General features: G+C 43.0%; 1 protein-coding gene across 1 annotated transcript; it reads right to left on the reverse strand.

Moving 5' to 3' along the window:
- Positions 1-689: 689 nt before the first annotated feature.
- Positions 690-7,454, reverse strand: galr2b (galanin receptor 2b). The gene is made up of 3 exons (XM_056607688.1): positions 7,213-7,454; positions 3,985-4,375; positions 690-2,483 (listed from the first exon to the last, which is right to left on the reverse strand). Exons 2-3 carry the CDS (start codon positions 4,359-4,361, stop codon positions 1,712-1,714), a joined length of 1,149 nt encoding a protein of 382 aa, XP_056463663.1. The 5' UTR covers positions 4,362-4,375; positions 7,213-7,454; the 3' UTR covers positions 690-1,711.
- Positions 7,455-16,385: the final 8,931 nt, after the last annotated feature.

The following is a 16,385-nucleotide window of genomic DNA, read 5'->3' on the forward strand; positions in this document are numbered from 1 at the left end:
TGAAATAATTGCATGTAGTCACCTTTATGTTTGTTTGTTTGTTTGTAGGTTAGCCAAGAAGATAAATAGAGAGATATATTGATCAAACCAATGAATATATAGATAGAAAGATACACATAGCTTGGTAGAGAGATAGAATGACCGATACGTAGATTGATAAATATAATCATTAACTAGTTTGATATTGCGTACAAATATCTTCAATGTGCCTTGATATTCCTTAACGGTAAAATATAGAATTGTACAAAAAAATAGCATTTAGCGTAACAAAATTCTAACCCTATTTTCAATTTGATATTTTCAATAGTTTGTAAATAGCCAATTATTCATTACGCACGTTACCAATTAACCAAATTTGAAATAGATGTTATGGACATGTTAGTTATAGGTTGTAATGATACAAAATAATGATAATAATAATAACCCTGATCCTTAATTGGTGTGAAATAAGAAGAATCCATCCATTGAAAGAACCGTTATTTAAGAATTTCAATGTGCCATTAGCCAGACCTTAATGGTACCCCTCATCTAATTGTACCGAATATCTTATATTTAATTACATTCCATTAGGGATATAAAAAAATATGGTTGGTTTTAATTGAAGGGTCGATTTAATATTGGGAGGAATTGCTTTATGTTGCCAAGGGTTTTTATTTCAATTAAACAGTAGCTTAATGTTTATAGTGGTATTAAGGAAAATAGATTTGGTATTTCAGAGAAATAAACAGATAACATGATCAATGTTTTGTTGAGCACAAATTATGAACATCCATTACAATTCCACAGGAGAAAATAGTTTAGTTCCATATTTGAGTGTGCAGTACATAGTCCTCTGAAACATTTTATGAAACATCAGATTAAATATATACATTCAATTTCTCCTTAAATATATCTCTTGAAAAATACAGGATTTACTTGAAAAGTTTTCAAACAGCAATGGACACTTGGAAATTCATTTACAAAGGCAGCAGGCCAAACCACAGATAATATTCAGTATTAAAAAAAGCCTTTATAGAATAGGCAAAAACAGCATTCACCCTTTCCAAAGGATAATTACATCTCCCACAATCTCAGAAGTGGAGGGATTTTGCAAGGCCAGGATGCGAGATGGTTTTAACCACAGTGAGGTAGGATACAGGGAGAACAAAACAATTCAGATAACAGAGATAGAGCTACTAAGAGGTTCTGGTATTTAAAGAAGAAAAATACTGATTATAGAGGATATTTCAGTTGATGGGGGTGCGTAACTGTATATATATAACACAGCCAACAACACTGTATGCTCCACGGTCCATGCAAGGATGACGAACAATTAAATACTGGGCAACGAATGTCTACATTAAGATTCAGGATGAGTCATCAGTCTGTTCCTCTCCTCCCCTTACACGCCAGCTTAAAAAAAAAGAAGAACACTGAGGATGAGCTATCACAGTATTTTTTCACTACTTTACAAAATATCTACTGCAGCATCTATGCGGTAAGGCTACCTCGCCCTGGGATCCATTCTGAACCCTTGTACAAGTTTGGCAAAAAGTCTGTTTATACCGCACATCTAATCAGAGTTCCCTGCGTAGCCCATGTTTACCGCACACCTTTCAGAGCTGCTACGAACCCCTTCTGGTGACCTTCAACGCAAGCCCTCAATGAACTGCTACGCGACCGCGGCCGCTCCACCGGTACGGACACGCCGCTCTTCGCGCCGCAGGCGTTGTCAGGGCTGCCTCTGCAGAGGCAGGTTCAGAGTCACGGCGGCCTCGCGTGGCTCCACCACGGGCCTGCTGACCATCTCGCACGCGTCGGAGCGCGCCGCCGCGTTCTCCTCGTGCATCTGGGACACCTCGGTGGAGCCCGCCTCGAAGCCCGGCGCCGTGTTGGCCACGTGCATCACGTGCACCTTGTTGCGGCCCTTCTTGCTGCTCAGGATGCAGCTGAACACCTTCTTGAAGCCCTTGCGGAAGTGCTTGGACACCAGGGCGTACACGATGGGGTTGAGGCAGGAGTTGGCGTAGGCCATGCAGTGCGACAGGATCCGGATGGCGTAGGTGGTGGGGTTGAAGGGGAAGTCGCCGTACAGGTAGCACAGGATCACCACGTGGTACGGCAGCCAGCAGATGCAGAACAGCACCGTCACGATGATGATCATCTTGGTGACCTTGCGCTTGGCCCGCTTGGACTCAGACATGCCGTCCAGGGGGTCCACGGCGGTCCACAGGTACTTGATCGTCCGGGTGTAGGACAGGCTCACGATCAGCACGGGGATGACGTAGCCGAACATGAAGGTGCACGTGTCCAGGACTTTGCGGTTGTGGGCTTCCCATCCGGGGATGCACACGGTGCTGTTGTCGTAATCGATGAGGTCGTAGTAGCTGAGGTAGGGCCCGGCGAACACCAAGGACAGACCCCAGATGACCACCATTGCAACCACGGCGTTGCAGGGGGTCCGCAACTCTCTGGAGCGCAGGGGGTATCGGATGGCCAGATACCTAGGAGAGAAAGGAATTTGCTTGAGGTGTAGGCGAAGGAGAGATTCCTCCCCATTGGCGTGACAAGGCGTGCATACAAATTGATAAGATTGCTTCATAATGCATGAGTAGGGATGGACGTTGGTGGAATTCTTATCTGGCTCATCATGAGGAACGCAATCCATGTGCTTATAATAAATCCTGAGTGAAGGGACCAACCGCCTGTTATCAAGGTGACATTTCTCAGTTGATCTTCCATTATTCAGAGTTTTGTTATAATTTTCAATGGAAATGGGATCTGGGAAGATAAGTATTTCAGTGCTGCATGAACATCCATGATCTGCTCCTCTGGGGGATCCACTGCCCGGTAGACAAATTAATAATTCCCTCTGTAGGAATGTACATCCCGCTTATCCCTCAAACCAATGACGCAGGTGGAAAGCGGAAACAACAGTCCTTCATCGTATCTCATCTCCAACAGAAAACGTTTGTGTGGACTCATATACTCTTGACATGCCTCGGGAAGAGGAGGATCTCATGAACAAAGAGGACAGGTCGGGTTCGATGAAAACCACTAGAGGAAGTAAATATTGCCAGTGTTTGTTAATGGTTTCAATTGCACAGGCCAAAGAACCGCCGATATTGATTGACCGCCTTTGTTGCCCAGCAACAGTGGTGGGGGGTGTTGGGGGAGAGTTCGGGGGGGAGGGGGGTCTCTGGCTTATAGAAATAAGAGTATAATTTCTGTTTAAAGTAAGTTATCTTTTCCCTTGTGATTTGTTCAGTTGGTAGTTTGACTTCGTCTCCGGGGTATGGTATTTGCTTCTAATTAATCCCTCTTGACAACCGATGAGCCAATTTGTGTCTCTCAGCTGTCCTTACATTGGCAGCCTGAATTCGATTGAAAGGGCTTCCTTGCTGATAGATTGAGGAGATTTGAATACAAGCTTTTCAGAGAAAGCATTATCCATCTGCTATGATCTGTGTTCATTCCTCATGTACAAATTAAATTACGGACATACTCTTCGATACGAAGAGCAGTGAGAGTAGGGCCGATTATATAAAAGTATTTGCGCAGCTTGTTTCCAATTATTTGGCTACGTACTAATTAAACCAATTATATTATTGTCTAACAAGCTCAATTCATTGCAGTACATCAAAACCAGGGGGGGCGGGTATAGGGCTTGTAAGCGTATGCCACGGCCAACGGAACGCACTATCAATGTTGTCCTGTTCTGCCGTTTGGAAAATCTCCCTTTTCTGACATCACAAGTGGGCGTGTCCACCTAGATGTCAGCAAAAGTTGCTCATCTATCCAGCATACATCTAGGTGGACACGCCCACTTGTGATGTCAGAAGAGGCCGATTTTCAAAACGGCTTGTACTGGCTAATCACACTCACACCTGGTGGTATAATATATCACCTTTAAGACAAATCCTTAACTTTAACTCTCTATTTGCTCTCTATTGAACTATTGAACTATGAAAATCCAATAGTGCAATAACATGTGACCTCCCATACCTGTCCACGGACACGGCCGCTAGTGTGAAGCTGCTGGCGTACATGGTGAGGTTGATGAAGAAGTGCACCACCTTGCACATGAACGAGCCGAACACCCATCCTTCCAGGGAGTAGATGGTGGCTTGGAAAGGCACGCAGAAGATGATGAAGAAGAAATCGGCCACGCTGAGGTTGAGTATGAACAGGTTGGTGGTGTTGTAGCCGACCTGCCCGCTGCGTAGCAGGACGGCCAGCACCAGGCTGTTGCCGACGGTGCCCAGCAGGAAGATGAGCGAGAAGACCACCGAGACGACGACGCTGGTCGGGTTCAGCTGGTAGCTGTCGGACACGTTGGAGGACGGCCCTCCGAGTTTGCTGAAGTCCTCCAAATCAGACATGTTCAGATGCAAATCTGAAATAGAAAATATGTACTAAAGAGTTTGGTCAATTTAAAGGTGACATGTTGTACCACCAGGTGTGTCATACATCTAGGTGGACACGCCCACTTGTGATGTCAACAGAGACAGCTTGTAACGGCTAATCATACTCACACCTGGTGCAAAAATAGGTAACCTTTAAATATAACCAGTTCCCCTGAGCTAAGGGTTGCCTGTAATATGCACATAATAATGACATGGGTTGAATGAATGAAGTTTTGAACTTGAACTTTTATACATTGTTCGTGTGTATACTGTATTTAGACCAATACATCAGGACTGTTACTTCTATGGATTTCCAAAAGAAACATGATTTATTTTGTGTGAGAGCTTCCAGTGTTTGACTCTGGTTGCATTTCGCCTGCAGAAAATATGCTGTTTATCCCCCAAGAGGAGTGGTGTGAAATCGGCTCTCAGATTGGAGGGCTGCCTGGGGCTCTCGACGCAAGACTGAGGAGTCTCATGGAACCGAAATGAGCCCTACATAATCCAGTGCCTTCACAAACCTTAGTGGGCCCACATTGTAATGCGTAACTGACGAAGGAGGGAAGGGTCTGCAGCTGTTGTTGAGTTGAATAATTTAGTTCTCTATAAACAAACCTTTAGAATGCTCTCATGATAATTAAGTATCAATAACTGAATACATCGCTAATAGGAATGGGCCTACATGTTAATCATCGTTTACAGTTCAATATCTCCCTTAAGGTCTGTATTAAAATCAATTTCATACATTTTTAAGCAACTGGGGTGAACCGTGTTAAAAATGTATGATTCTGCAAGGCTGTGTCAATTTGTGGGCCAAGCCAATATTTGTCATAGTTGATGGATGGGGTGAACCAAAGTGTTCACCCCATCCTTTCCTTTCTCTCAGCAGGTAAAACAGTGGTTTGAAGAAAATATTTCAAGTCACTAAACCTGAAAAGCACCTTATAGTTAGTTTTCACTATTCCCTACACTGGAAAAAGTCTTCTGTTGAACCAAGTAAAAAAAATATGGGTAATGGTTCACATCTATATTACATAACTTGAGCCAATGACAAATATATAGCTTGCCTCAAACAATATTTCCTATGTTCATAAAAACAAAATAATACAACTTGGCACCAAGTATAATTATATTCTTTGAATGAAGTTAATACATTTAAATCGTATGTTAAATCCTAAACAAAAAAATATTGATTCACTCCAACAATTGGTTCTCATTTAAGAAATATCTATCAGAAATAATTTGGTTTATCCAATCAAAAAGATTACAATTTAATCAAACAATTGTTTCTCATTATTGTATACATCATCATCATCATTTTTTCCCGCTCGGCTCTCGCCGCTTCATGGCCTTGAGGCGCTTCTGTCTGGATTCGACATCACATCGCGACATCAGTCAGGGTTAGGTGCTTTGCCAAAGACACCTCGATACACCGCTTGGTGAAGCCGGGGATTGAACCAACAACCTTCAGATTACCAGCCAACCCGCTCTACCACCTGAGCTACTGCCGCCAGTGGGTCATCGTCACTCTGGTCAGGGGTAGTGCTTTCACCTCAAAAAGTCGCCAAAAGTCACCAATAGCAGCTGAAAAAGAAGCTAGATTTGTCGCTTGTCGCTGTTTTGAAAAAAAGTCGCCAAAGGGGTCTGAAAAGTAGCTAAATATAGCGACAAAATCGCTAAGTTGGCAACACTGCGGTTTGGTCCAGTAGTCGTAAGCGTCTTTGTATTTAATGCGCATGCGCAGCCTTGTACGTAACCTTGACATTTTACATTTGTCAAAATAGATATTTCTTAATTGAACTCCTAACTAAAAATATCTATATTTCACAGTATTTTGAAGTAAAAAAAAGTTATTTAAAAAATAAAACAAAAAATGTTTATTTGAATTGAATTACAAAATAATAATCAGATGAAGTGCGGCATAAATCCCTTTTTCCAGTGTAAGAACGCTTACGTCACCACATTTATTTGTGGGATCCCCAAGGAACCCCAAAACCTCTACTGTCGTTTTTTTTAGAAACAGAAAATAACAATCCAAACCAACCATGTAGAATAAAATCTCTGATGATATTCACTGCGCACGACGATGAATACGATAACAGTTAATATTCACTATGCTCCCAGATGAAAACATAAATATGCAGCGCCCCATGCAGATTAAAAACGAGTCATGATTTCAGCCAGCGGGTGCAGCTTTTGGGACATTTACAAAGGGAGCGTCTCGGTGATGTAAGCCCTATTGCCAGAACTCTACTCACACCTCCCCTGCCATAGCTCACTCCGCTGAGTTGCATAAAATACTTCTATTCATTACCCAAGGTGTCGTGGTGTGGGGGGCATGCCCGGAATGCACAACATTCCGCCTGTCAGAGGATGTGCAACACATCTAAGGGGTTTTCTGGCTGTGTAGTCCGCTAAGGTGGACGAGGCGGTTCCCCCCGGAAGGATGTTTTGGGATTCAGCAACAGACAGTTTTGCAGCTGTGGCTGTCAAACCTATTGATGAACACATACTGGGATAGGAGGATGCGATGAAGATGTAGTTACAGTAAACAGGGGAACTCTGGGAATGATGGCCCGCCTATGGCATTTTGACAGTTTGGCAGTTAGGCTGTTAGTCATGATGCAGAAGCTCTCACTGAATGACAATAGGCAGAAACTTTGCTAATCAATGCAGCCATCTGCAACATGCTCCCTGATTTGTGTAGAAGTAGATCCCAGACCAGGGCTTTCGGAAAATGGCAACATAAACATTGCTTAGAATCTTCAAAGGGTCTTTGCTCATGCACGGGGATGACATGCAGATTGAGTTGAAATGTGGAACGTACCTGGACTAGTTGGAAGCAGTGCTTTGGGATTCCTCTTCAAACTAGCAGCGGTGTTCCCCAGCTATCATAACACATCTGAATCTATATTTCTCCTTTGTACATCGATATCTGCCTGGGATGTTAGCATCTCTCTCTCAATGGCTCTCTCTAAATCTGCCTGTTTCCCTTGCTCGCTCTCTACCTCTCAAAGCAAGCCCCTCGCTCTATGTCTCTCTCTTCCTTGCTCTCTCTCTCTCTCTCCCTCTTTCTCTTTCCCGGGTTCTTTTTCTCCCTCTCTGTCTCTCGCTCCCTCCCTAGCTCACTCCCTCCCTTTTTTCTCTCTCTCTCCCCTGCACTCTCTCTTTCTCCATTGCTCTCCCTCTCTCTGTGTGTCTCTCTCTCTCCCGCCCACCCATATATCCTTATCAGGGCTCCTCCCCCAGCATATTCACTTATATGTTCACACTTGACTGCAGAAAAGGAATGCAAGGCAGAGGCATGTAGTGGTACCCCTCTCTTCTCCGTAAACAAATAACATGTTGGGCCAGATTCATCTCCAACAGGATGGAAAGAGTCAGCCACTGGGACAGTCAACATTTGTTATAGTGTGTAACAGTGTTTGGGTGTGTGTGTGTGTGTGTGTGTGTGTGTGTGTGTGTGTGTGTGTGTGTGTGTGTGTGTGTGTGTGTGTGTGTGTGTGTGTGTGTGTGTGTGTGTGTGTGTGTGTGTGTGTGTGTGCGTGCATGCATGCGTGTTTGTGTGTGTGTTTGTGTCGATTTGCGCCAAATTACAAGCCAACTAACAACCACGTCCTTATTAATAATAATAATAATAATACATTTAATTTAGAGGCGCCTTTCAAAACACCCAAGGTCACCTACACCACCTATTACACAGTGGCACAACTCTATTAAATAGAGGCAATACTGTTTCAGAGTGTGTGTGTGTGTGTGTGTTTGTGTGCGTTTGTGAATGTCTGTGTGTTTGTATCTATGCAGGTTTTTATTTGGAAAAAAACAGTACTTCTAGATTAGGTTTGCAAATTGAAGTAGGGCATGGGAAATTAGCCCCCGTTCCCCCTGTGCGCTACTGCAATCAAACTGCAAAGAGCAGGCATAAGCAAGCATTAGAGTCCATTAGAGACTGTAAAGATAACAGAGAATTAGGTTTCTGCTTTTAAGTTGTTATTGAATTCCCTTCTTCCGTTGCAGGAACAGAAGAACATTTATTTTCTTAAGACGGACCGATTGGTTCACCATGTGAGACGTTTTCATTAGAGGACCAGTGGGTCTCCTCGGATGGCTCAGACAAGGAGGCAAGCAATCGCAATATCTAGTAGGGCGCAGGACACTCCGTTAAACATGTTACATTACCGATGGCTTTTGCTCAGGGCCAGGTTCACTACTCCACGGACTTGCTCGTCGCAATTACAACATTCTCATGCCTTGTGCCACACTATGGGTGTGGCTCCAAGCACCGTATATATTATATATATATTATATTCTGCCAGGAGCGAGGGTTATAGGGCAAGAATTCAATATTTAAGTGTTTAATAAAACGTGTGGATGACTGATTTCATTCATTTAACACCAGGGGTTGCTTTCATCAGTGCACCCTCGACGTGACAACAAACAATGTCCGGGCCAGCCCCGGGCATCCATCAAACGGTCCCAGGTTCTGCCGCTGACATCATCCACGTGGCTCTCATTAGCAGCTGCATGGCGGGAAGGAGAAGGTGAGCGCCCTCACCAACAGGCAAAACCAAGCGGAAATAATACAGCTCAGGCTGCCCGAGGCTGTTTTACCTCCAGGAGATGAATGGGGAAGGACATTTGGACATGCAAACACATCAAAGACCACATGACCCCAGATGTCACCTCATGTTATATATGTATAGATATATATATAGATATACAAGAGACCCCGCCGCCGCCGCAAGAGACGCCACCGCCGCTGGGGTCATGTGGTTTCTGATGTGTTTGCATGACCAATTGTCATATACATACAAACACTGCTATATACTGTATATATAATATATATATTTATACAACGGGGGGCCTGAATCCAGCGATCTGATTGGTTCCTAACTGTTGTATAATGAGCGTATACATAACTGCTATGACGCCCAATCATTTTGTGAAAGTATCACTCCGCGCCTTGAAGTGGAAAGTGTCAAAGAATACAACCGTATTTTTACTAGTGTGTGTGTGTGAAGTCATTTTGCCATAATTTTAACAGTTGTATAAAAGCAATAGCACAGTTCACTGAAGTCTAAAATCGGCGAGTGAACTGCTCCATAGGATAAATTGCCGGCGAACCGCTCTATCGGAGCCTTCTCTCGGAGGGACGCTAAAGTGTGTTGCATAGCGACCGTCGATGCATAGCGGCAGCCAGGAGGGACTACTTTTTGGTAGTCTTTAATAAAACGGCTACTTTGACTTTCTTGGTTTCTTTTTAAATGTAGTGTGTCTATGACTTTCGTTTCGCCATAACAGTAACCGTTGTGGCATGTGCTCATGACTGCAGAAAAGGAATGCAAGGCAGAGGCATGTAGTGGTAAATATAATATATACTGCTATATACTGTATATATATATATAAATATATATGTATTTAAGCAATAGATCACGCCAGGGGGTCGCCGGCCCTCCGCTGCGCGTCGGGGCCGGACAACGCCCCTTAACAGTGGTATAATGAGCACATACCACAGCCTGGCGTGATCTATTGCTTAAATATATATATATTTATATATATATATACAGTATAGAGCAGTGTTTGTATGTTCTGGAATGTGTGAGGTTTGTTTCGTTCACTGCAAGCATTCTCTCACGGTCGCCTTCCTAGCAATCAATATCCTCGCCTCCTCCGCTTCCTCTGCTATTGAGTCCCCACTTAGAAGGATGTGTGTGTGTGTGTGTGTGTGTGTGTGTGTGTGTGTGTGTGTGTGTGTGTGTGTGTGTGTGTGTGTGTGTGTGTGTGTGTGTGTGTGTGTGTGTGTGTGTGTGTGTGTGTGTGTGTGTGTGTGTGGTTCCTGGTGAAGCAGCTGTTCTGTCCTTTGCTCCTTCACACAGGAACTCCTTAACTCCGGGCTGGGGGGATAGGTGGAGGTGAAGGTGGAGGTGATGGTGGAGGTGATGGTGGAGGTGAAGGTGAAGGTGGAGTGGAGGGTGATCCTGTCTTGGGGAGATTCTTCTTGACGATAGCCTCCACCAGCTGTGGCCGGAACAGCTTTGTATTCTCGCTTACTATAGAGATGTTTTTGATCAATGCTGCTAAACAAAACAAAAAAATAAAATAATACACACCAATAAATAGCTGAACTCAGTACTTCTGTTTCAATTAATTTAAAGAAATATCAAAGGCTTGTCTTCCCATAGAGTTTTCAAAGGATTATTTGAATGTCATTTTTATTAATGGGCCAATGACATTTCTACACAAGTCGGTGAAATTGAATCTTTCCAGTTCAATGCATGAGTAAAACGGATCTGACCCTGATCTTATTATGTGATATACTTGTTAACTTTGAAATACTCTGCTTATAACTGAGCTTTTTACTTGATTCTCATCTTCTGCTTGATTGCTTTTCATCTCTTGGTCAAGTTAGAGAGACATTAAATGGGCATGATGCTATAATGGCTGGTCATTTGAATGCTCGCTACCCACAAAGTATATTCAAAGTGACGATTCAAAGGCATTATCCAGCACACAAGTCTGGATCGGACATGATTCATTCCTTTACTTTGGTTTGAGAGAATGAACGTCTGATATACCTCTGCTTGAGAGTTTCCAGGAGTGTTTCCATAGCAACTATGGATGGATCGCTTTCAAAGCATGTTGAAGCATAGCTTGCCTTCAGTCAAGAAGCCCAAGGAGTTGTACGGCATTCTGCACAATAAAAGAGAATTCATAGACGTCAGACACCTAATCAAAAAGGTGCTTTCAGGAGATCCAAGATTGAAAAATGTTTTCCTCAACTTCAATTATGCAAAGACTCCATCTAAAATTCAGCAGTACGGTACATTCTGTACAAGTAACACCATTGTGCCCTTAAACACTAGCATAGTGCTTGCGACTACACTTTAAATACCCTGTAGTACCCAACAGCTAAAATAATATGCAAAACACTTTACGTTATGTTTACAACATTACACATTCATACTTTAAATAGTATTTGATAAACGTAAGGATGGATGGAACAATGGTTGATTGGAACAATGGTTGAATGGAACAATGGTTAAATGATCTGCGTCTTGGTGGAGTTTTGCCAAGCATTTCAATGTGTATCCTTTTTTTCCAAACCGAATCGATAGAAGAACTGAAGGAGCGGTGTCGATATGGGCTCTTTGATTAGTGAACAAGCAATTAAACAAAGTCCTACATGATGGTGTGACACAAATACCAATGGTATCATTAGTCTCTTTGTTCAATGTCTGCGCAGAGATTGCATCTTCTTTAGCTCAATTAGCTTGAAGAGGCCAGCTTTGTCGCAATAAATCTTCAGGAAGAGAGGAAAAAAACACACAATATTAATAAAATCCATGCGAACATAAAAACATCTGTTCCATGGTATTTTTTGTTACACTCTTTCTGTGCATGAATTGCAACAAAGCAGGCCTATATATTTGTAGATATAGGTATATGCATATGTATAAATAAGATAATATTGGTATTTGTGTCACACTGCTAATTAGAACTTTAGGTCATTGTTTTTCCACTAATCAATCGGCCACACCCAACCCATTCGTGCAGTTCCTCTGTCCATTCAGTTAAAAGGCTTCACTAAACTCAACTAAAACAAAGCTAATTGAATTATTTGTTCATACAGCATTTCTCATAACGTTTGGAAGAAGTAAGTAGCCTAAATCTATTTATAAATGGATAATATTTGCTATTAATAAGTTATGAAATCGTGGGCAAATGAGGTACCGCAATGCCTTGTCGCAGGAGCCTGGGGATATAACAGTCTGTCCTCATCATGGTGTGACCACCACCATTACTTACAGGGGCGGCCCCAGCACATTTGGCGCTCTAGGCGAGCTTCACTCCTGGCGCTCCCCCCCCCCTCCGCAAAAAAAAAAAGAAAAAAAAAGTTAGTTAATTCCCCACGAAAACTGAATTGCAACCTTGAAAAACTGTTTTGCCCTGTAACTGCATTTCTTTCACATAAACACAACAACGATCGCAACGATGAACAAACATTAATTCAAGAATAAAATCCACGGAGGAAAAAATTGCGCCCCGGATGGCTTTTGCCTCTTCATTTTCTTGATTTCGTTCTTGATTCTCGATTCTTGAAAACACTCTAACCAAACGCCTTATAGTACTAGCATGTTCTGACGAAACCAAGGAGGTAGGTTCCCCTTCCGTCTTCGATTTTTTGCTAATTTTACCCTAATGTTAGATTTATTTTTTTTAATGTCAAAATATTGGTTGGAGATATAGAAGGGGCGCAAAAATATGCGCCAGGAGGGAAAAAAATTATTATTATTATTATTTTATTTTTTTTCGGGCGCATTATTTTGCGCTCCCCCTCTAGATGGCGCTCTAGGCGGCCGCCTAACCCGCCTGTAGGGAAGGCCGCCCCTGATTACTTACCTTCATCACCACCACCACCACCTACCTTCATTACCGACGCCTCGTGCCCACTCCACCGTCATTCAAAGGACGTCGGAAGGCGTGGCTGACGGATGGGGGAGCTTTCCACGGTCGTCAGAGCCCGAGTAGTGTCACAGTGCTCACAATTGCATACGCGATCTGATTGGATGACGGATCTGTCGCTGCCGAAAAAGTTGAAAATGTTTCAACTGTTTGACGGCGCCGAAGGCTCCAACGGAGCGCACGGATCCACAATGCATTGCGCGTCAGTACCCACTCAAAGTCAATGGGGATCAGTGAACGGATGGTGCAGTGATCCCAGGCAAGGCACGAGGCGTCACATCACAGCCACGACCTACCTTCTTCATCACCACCACCACCACCACCACCACCACCACTACCACCTACCACCACCACCACCACCACCACCACCACCACCACCACCAATCTTCATCACCACCACCACCACCACCACCACCATCTATCTTCATCACCACCACCACCAGCACCTATCTTCATCACCACCACCACCACCACCACCATCTATCTTCATCACCACCACCACCAGCACCTATCTTCATCACCACCACCACCTATCTTCATCACCACCACCTACCTTCCCAAACCTCTCCCTGCCAACACATTCCAGCTGGTAAAAGTTTTGATTTCTGAATGAATTGTTGTTGTGCACCTGTTTATCTTCCTCAGAATGTGTAATTTGTCGGAGGCTGGCATGGAGGCTGAACACAACTGCTCAGCTCAACGGGTGTGTGTCGTAAACAATAGGCTCGGTGCAGTTCCATTACGAAAAAAAGCTCAGTTCAATAGTACTACGCTTGGCCTGGCCTATTTGTTTGGCTGCTACAGAGGGAGTATTCTGTGGCTGCTCAACTTTGTTTCTCGGGCCACCGTCTGTACCACTATCATCCTCCGGTTGTCATGGAAACTAAGAATATGTGGGTCTCCCTGTTGAATACCACAGTCCTGAGGTATCGTTTTCTGTGTCCCCCCCCCAGAGTCTTTTGTTAAGAGATGCTAATGTGAATTTATGCCAAATGATTCAATGGGAACCTTCCTGCTGGCTCTGTTGTTGCCTCGGGATGAATCACGGCTGGGATGAGTTCCGGAATGAATAATCTTCTGCGTCAATAGCAACTGCCTTCGTGAGATCACCTTGACGGACCAATTATGTTCAACAACAGTAGTAGTAGCAGCCCCTTAAGGACCTTACAACACTATCAAACTCCTCCTTAGCATTGTGTAAGTGTTGAAGGCCTAGTCAGTATGACGTTGGCATTGTTTCAGCTGTTCCCAACGAATGCGGAAAGGCACTCAACTTTGTTGGTATAGCGCATTTCATAAAAAAGTAATGTGATTCAATACGCTTTACGTAGCAAATGTGAACATATGTGAGTGTGTATTTATGTCTTACCTTAATAAGCCATGTACCTTTGTTTCAATTCTTGTTTTTTCCCCTTGATTAGTGTAATGGTCCATATTTTGGGGTATTTAATTTTTATGTTTAAAATAAAAAAGGCTCAATTGTTTCCCGTCAGACACCTAAGACAGATGTGCGTTTGCATCTTTAGCCTGTACATTGTGTTCACCTGACAGATCAGAGATCATAGCATGATTTGATTCATAATGGTCAATCACAGATGACCGACCCCCCCCTTAATAAGTTATCATTCATAGTCATTCTCATCATAAGACATCTTAAATACCACAATGGCCAACTATCAGGCTTTATGTTTCCTTAATTATGAATGACATTGTTTGTGGACATTTGACCTTTGGAATTATATAGGTGGGAAAGAAGGACATACTGTAACTCTGGGATTGTTTCTGCAATGGATTGTATTCTACAGTGTTGATGATAAGTCATTAGTCAGCACATAGACCTGCGTCATTTTATGCATCATACTTGGGGGGGGGGGGGGGGGGGGGGGGGGGGTGTCCCCATGGTTGTGTTTTCTAGTCCCTGTGACAGTAGATATCGATAAGCATCTGAGCAGGAATGGCTGATCCTCTGTTCTGTGTAAAAGCGTCCATTTGATTAAAATAGCATAGTATCTGTCGTAGCGCAATGAAATCACTGTATCTACAATCAAAAGACCACGAACAACGCCAAGCGTAATGATGAAGTGGGCACAGCCACGTTATTATCCTACACTCGACCGCTCTTCGGAAACGCACTACAATACGATGACAATGCTGGTGTTAATGTGGCCCCCTGTCGGCATCAAAGCATATGACCTTGTTCGGCTCAATGGACGTGGAATCGAGCCTTTGTTTTGAAAGTTACCAAGCATGGCTCTGCATTTGTTTAACATCAACATCGTGCGATCACCATGGAGAAACTATTGATGTTGGATAGAGCATGTGGCTGCTTCCGTCAGCCAGGGAAATGTCAAGGCACTGCAGCACCATGGTTACAACAGCAACAACATCAACAACAAAAATAGCAATAATAATATGAACACTCCTATTGTCCACAATACTGTTAATTTGAACTATGTACTAGTATAACATGTTTCTTTTGCTGTGGAAAAGTATTAGATGTATTGATATTGTAATAATATTGAGTTGTTTTAAGTAAGTCAAAGTAGCATACTTAAGTATTTCTACCCTGACACATTTTAGGCTACTTTTCTGTGCAGATCCCATATCATACACAGGGGAAAAGTGTAGGTAACCGCAGTGTCTGCTATTAAAGTCATGAAACCAAAAAATTGACATCACCCGAATGACAGACATTTATACTCTATATTGCCTGTTGTTCTAAACATTTCCTTAATAATCAGAACGAGCAGAATACATTTCCTTAATAATCAGAACTAGCAGAATTATAAAATAGACGCTAAGCACAACTGGGATTAATCTTGAATTGAGAAAGATTATTGTAGCTATATTTAAGTGAAGAATAAACACTTTTTTAACATTCAAATGTATTCTGCTACCCTTCCTCCTTACTCTCTATACAACAATAAGAGGTTCTAACAATAAGAGGTTCAAAAAATATATTGGTTTTGTCTACTACGTTTGCACTCCTACGTTTTCACCCACAAAGGCGAACTTCTTTCAAATCAAGGTCGAACAGACCGGTTCCATCACAGACAGCGCCGCGTTTTCAAGGCACGATGCACAATGCAGGGGGCGTGTATGCGGTACCTTTGTCAAGACACGCGTCACACACGAGCCTGTGTGAACATTCGTCATCGGCCTTGATAGAACTCGAGCTCAAAGAACATATTTGTCACCAGCCGGGTCTCAGGTGGACAAGCAGCAGTTGCATTAAAAGCCCGCCACCTGATCATGCGGGATTGCGATTTAGATCACGATCAAATCATCGGACATATGGGTGTGAGATATGCCACGAGCACGCACGGGCGCGAGCACAGACACACCAACAAATAGGACAAATAGACAGAAGGTTAGTTAAATGGAGAGATCGTAACAAATGGATAAACAGAAAGAGCAAATAGAGATATGAAAACAAAGTTTAAATTGATGTTAGGAGAGTTCATGGATTTCAAAATAACTGGGATTGTATATTTTTATATAAAAGCCTTGACTTGCTAATTAGGCCTACCAATGTCA

Source organism: Gadus chalcogrammus, chromosome 2 (genome assembly GCF_026213295.1).
Source record: "Gadus chalcogrammus isolate NIFS_2021 chromosome 2, NIFS_Gcha_1.0, whole genome shotgun sequence".
In the NCBI taxonomy this organism is placed as follows: Eukaryota; Metazoa; Chordata; class Actinopteri; order Gadiformes; family Gadidae; genus Gadus; species Gadus chalcogrammus.

Coding starts and splice junctions, on each gene's coding strand:
- galr2b (XM_056607688.1), bottom strand. CDS start 4,361: ATGTCTGATTTGGAGGACTTCAGCAAACTCGGAGGGCCGTCCTCCAAC. Junction 2,484..3,984: donor GCGGCCGTGTCCGTGGACAG/GTATGGGAGGTC, acceptor TTTCTCTCCTAG/GTATCTGGCCATCCGATACC.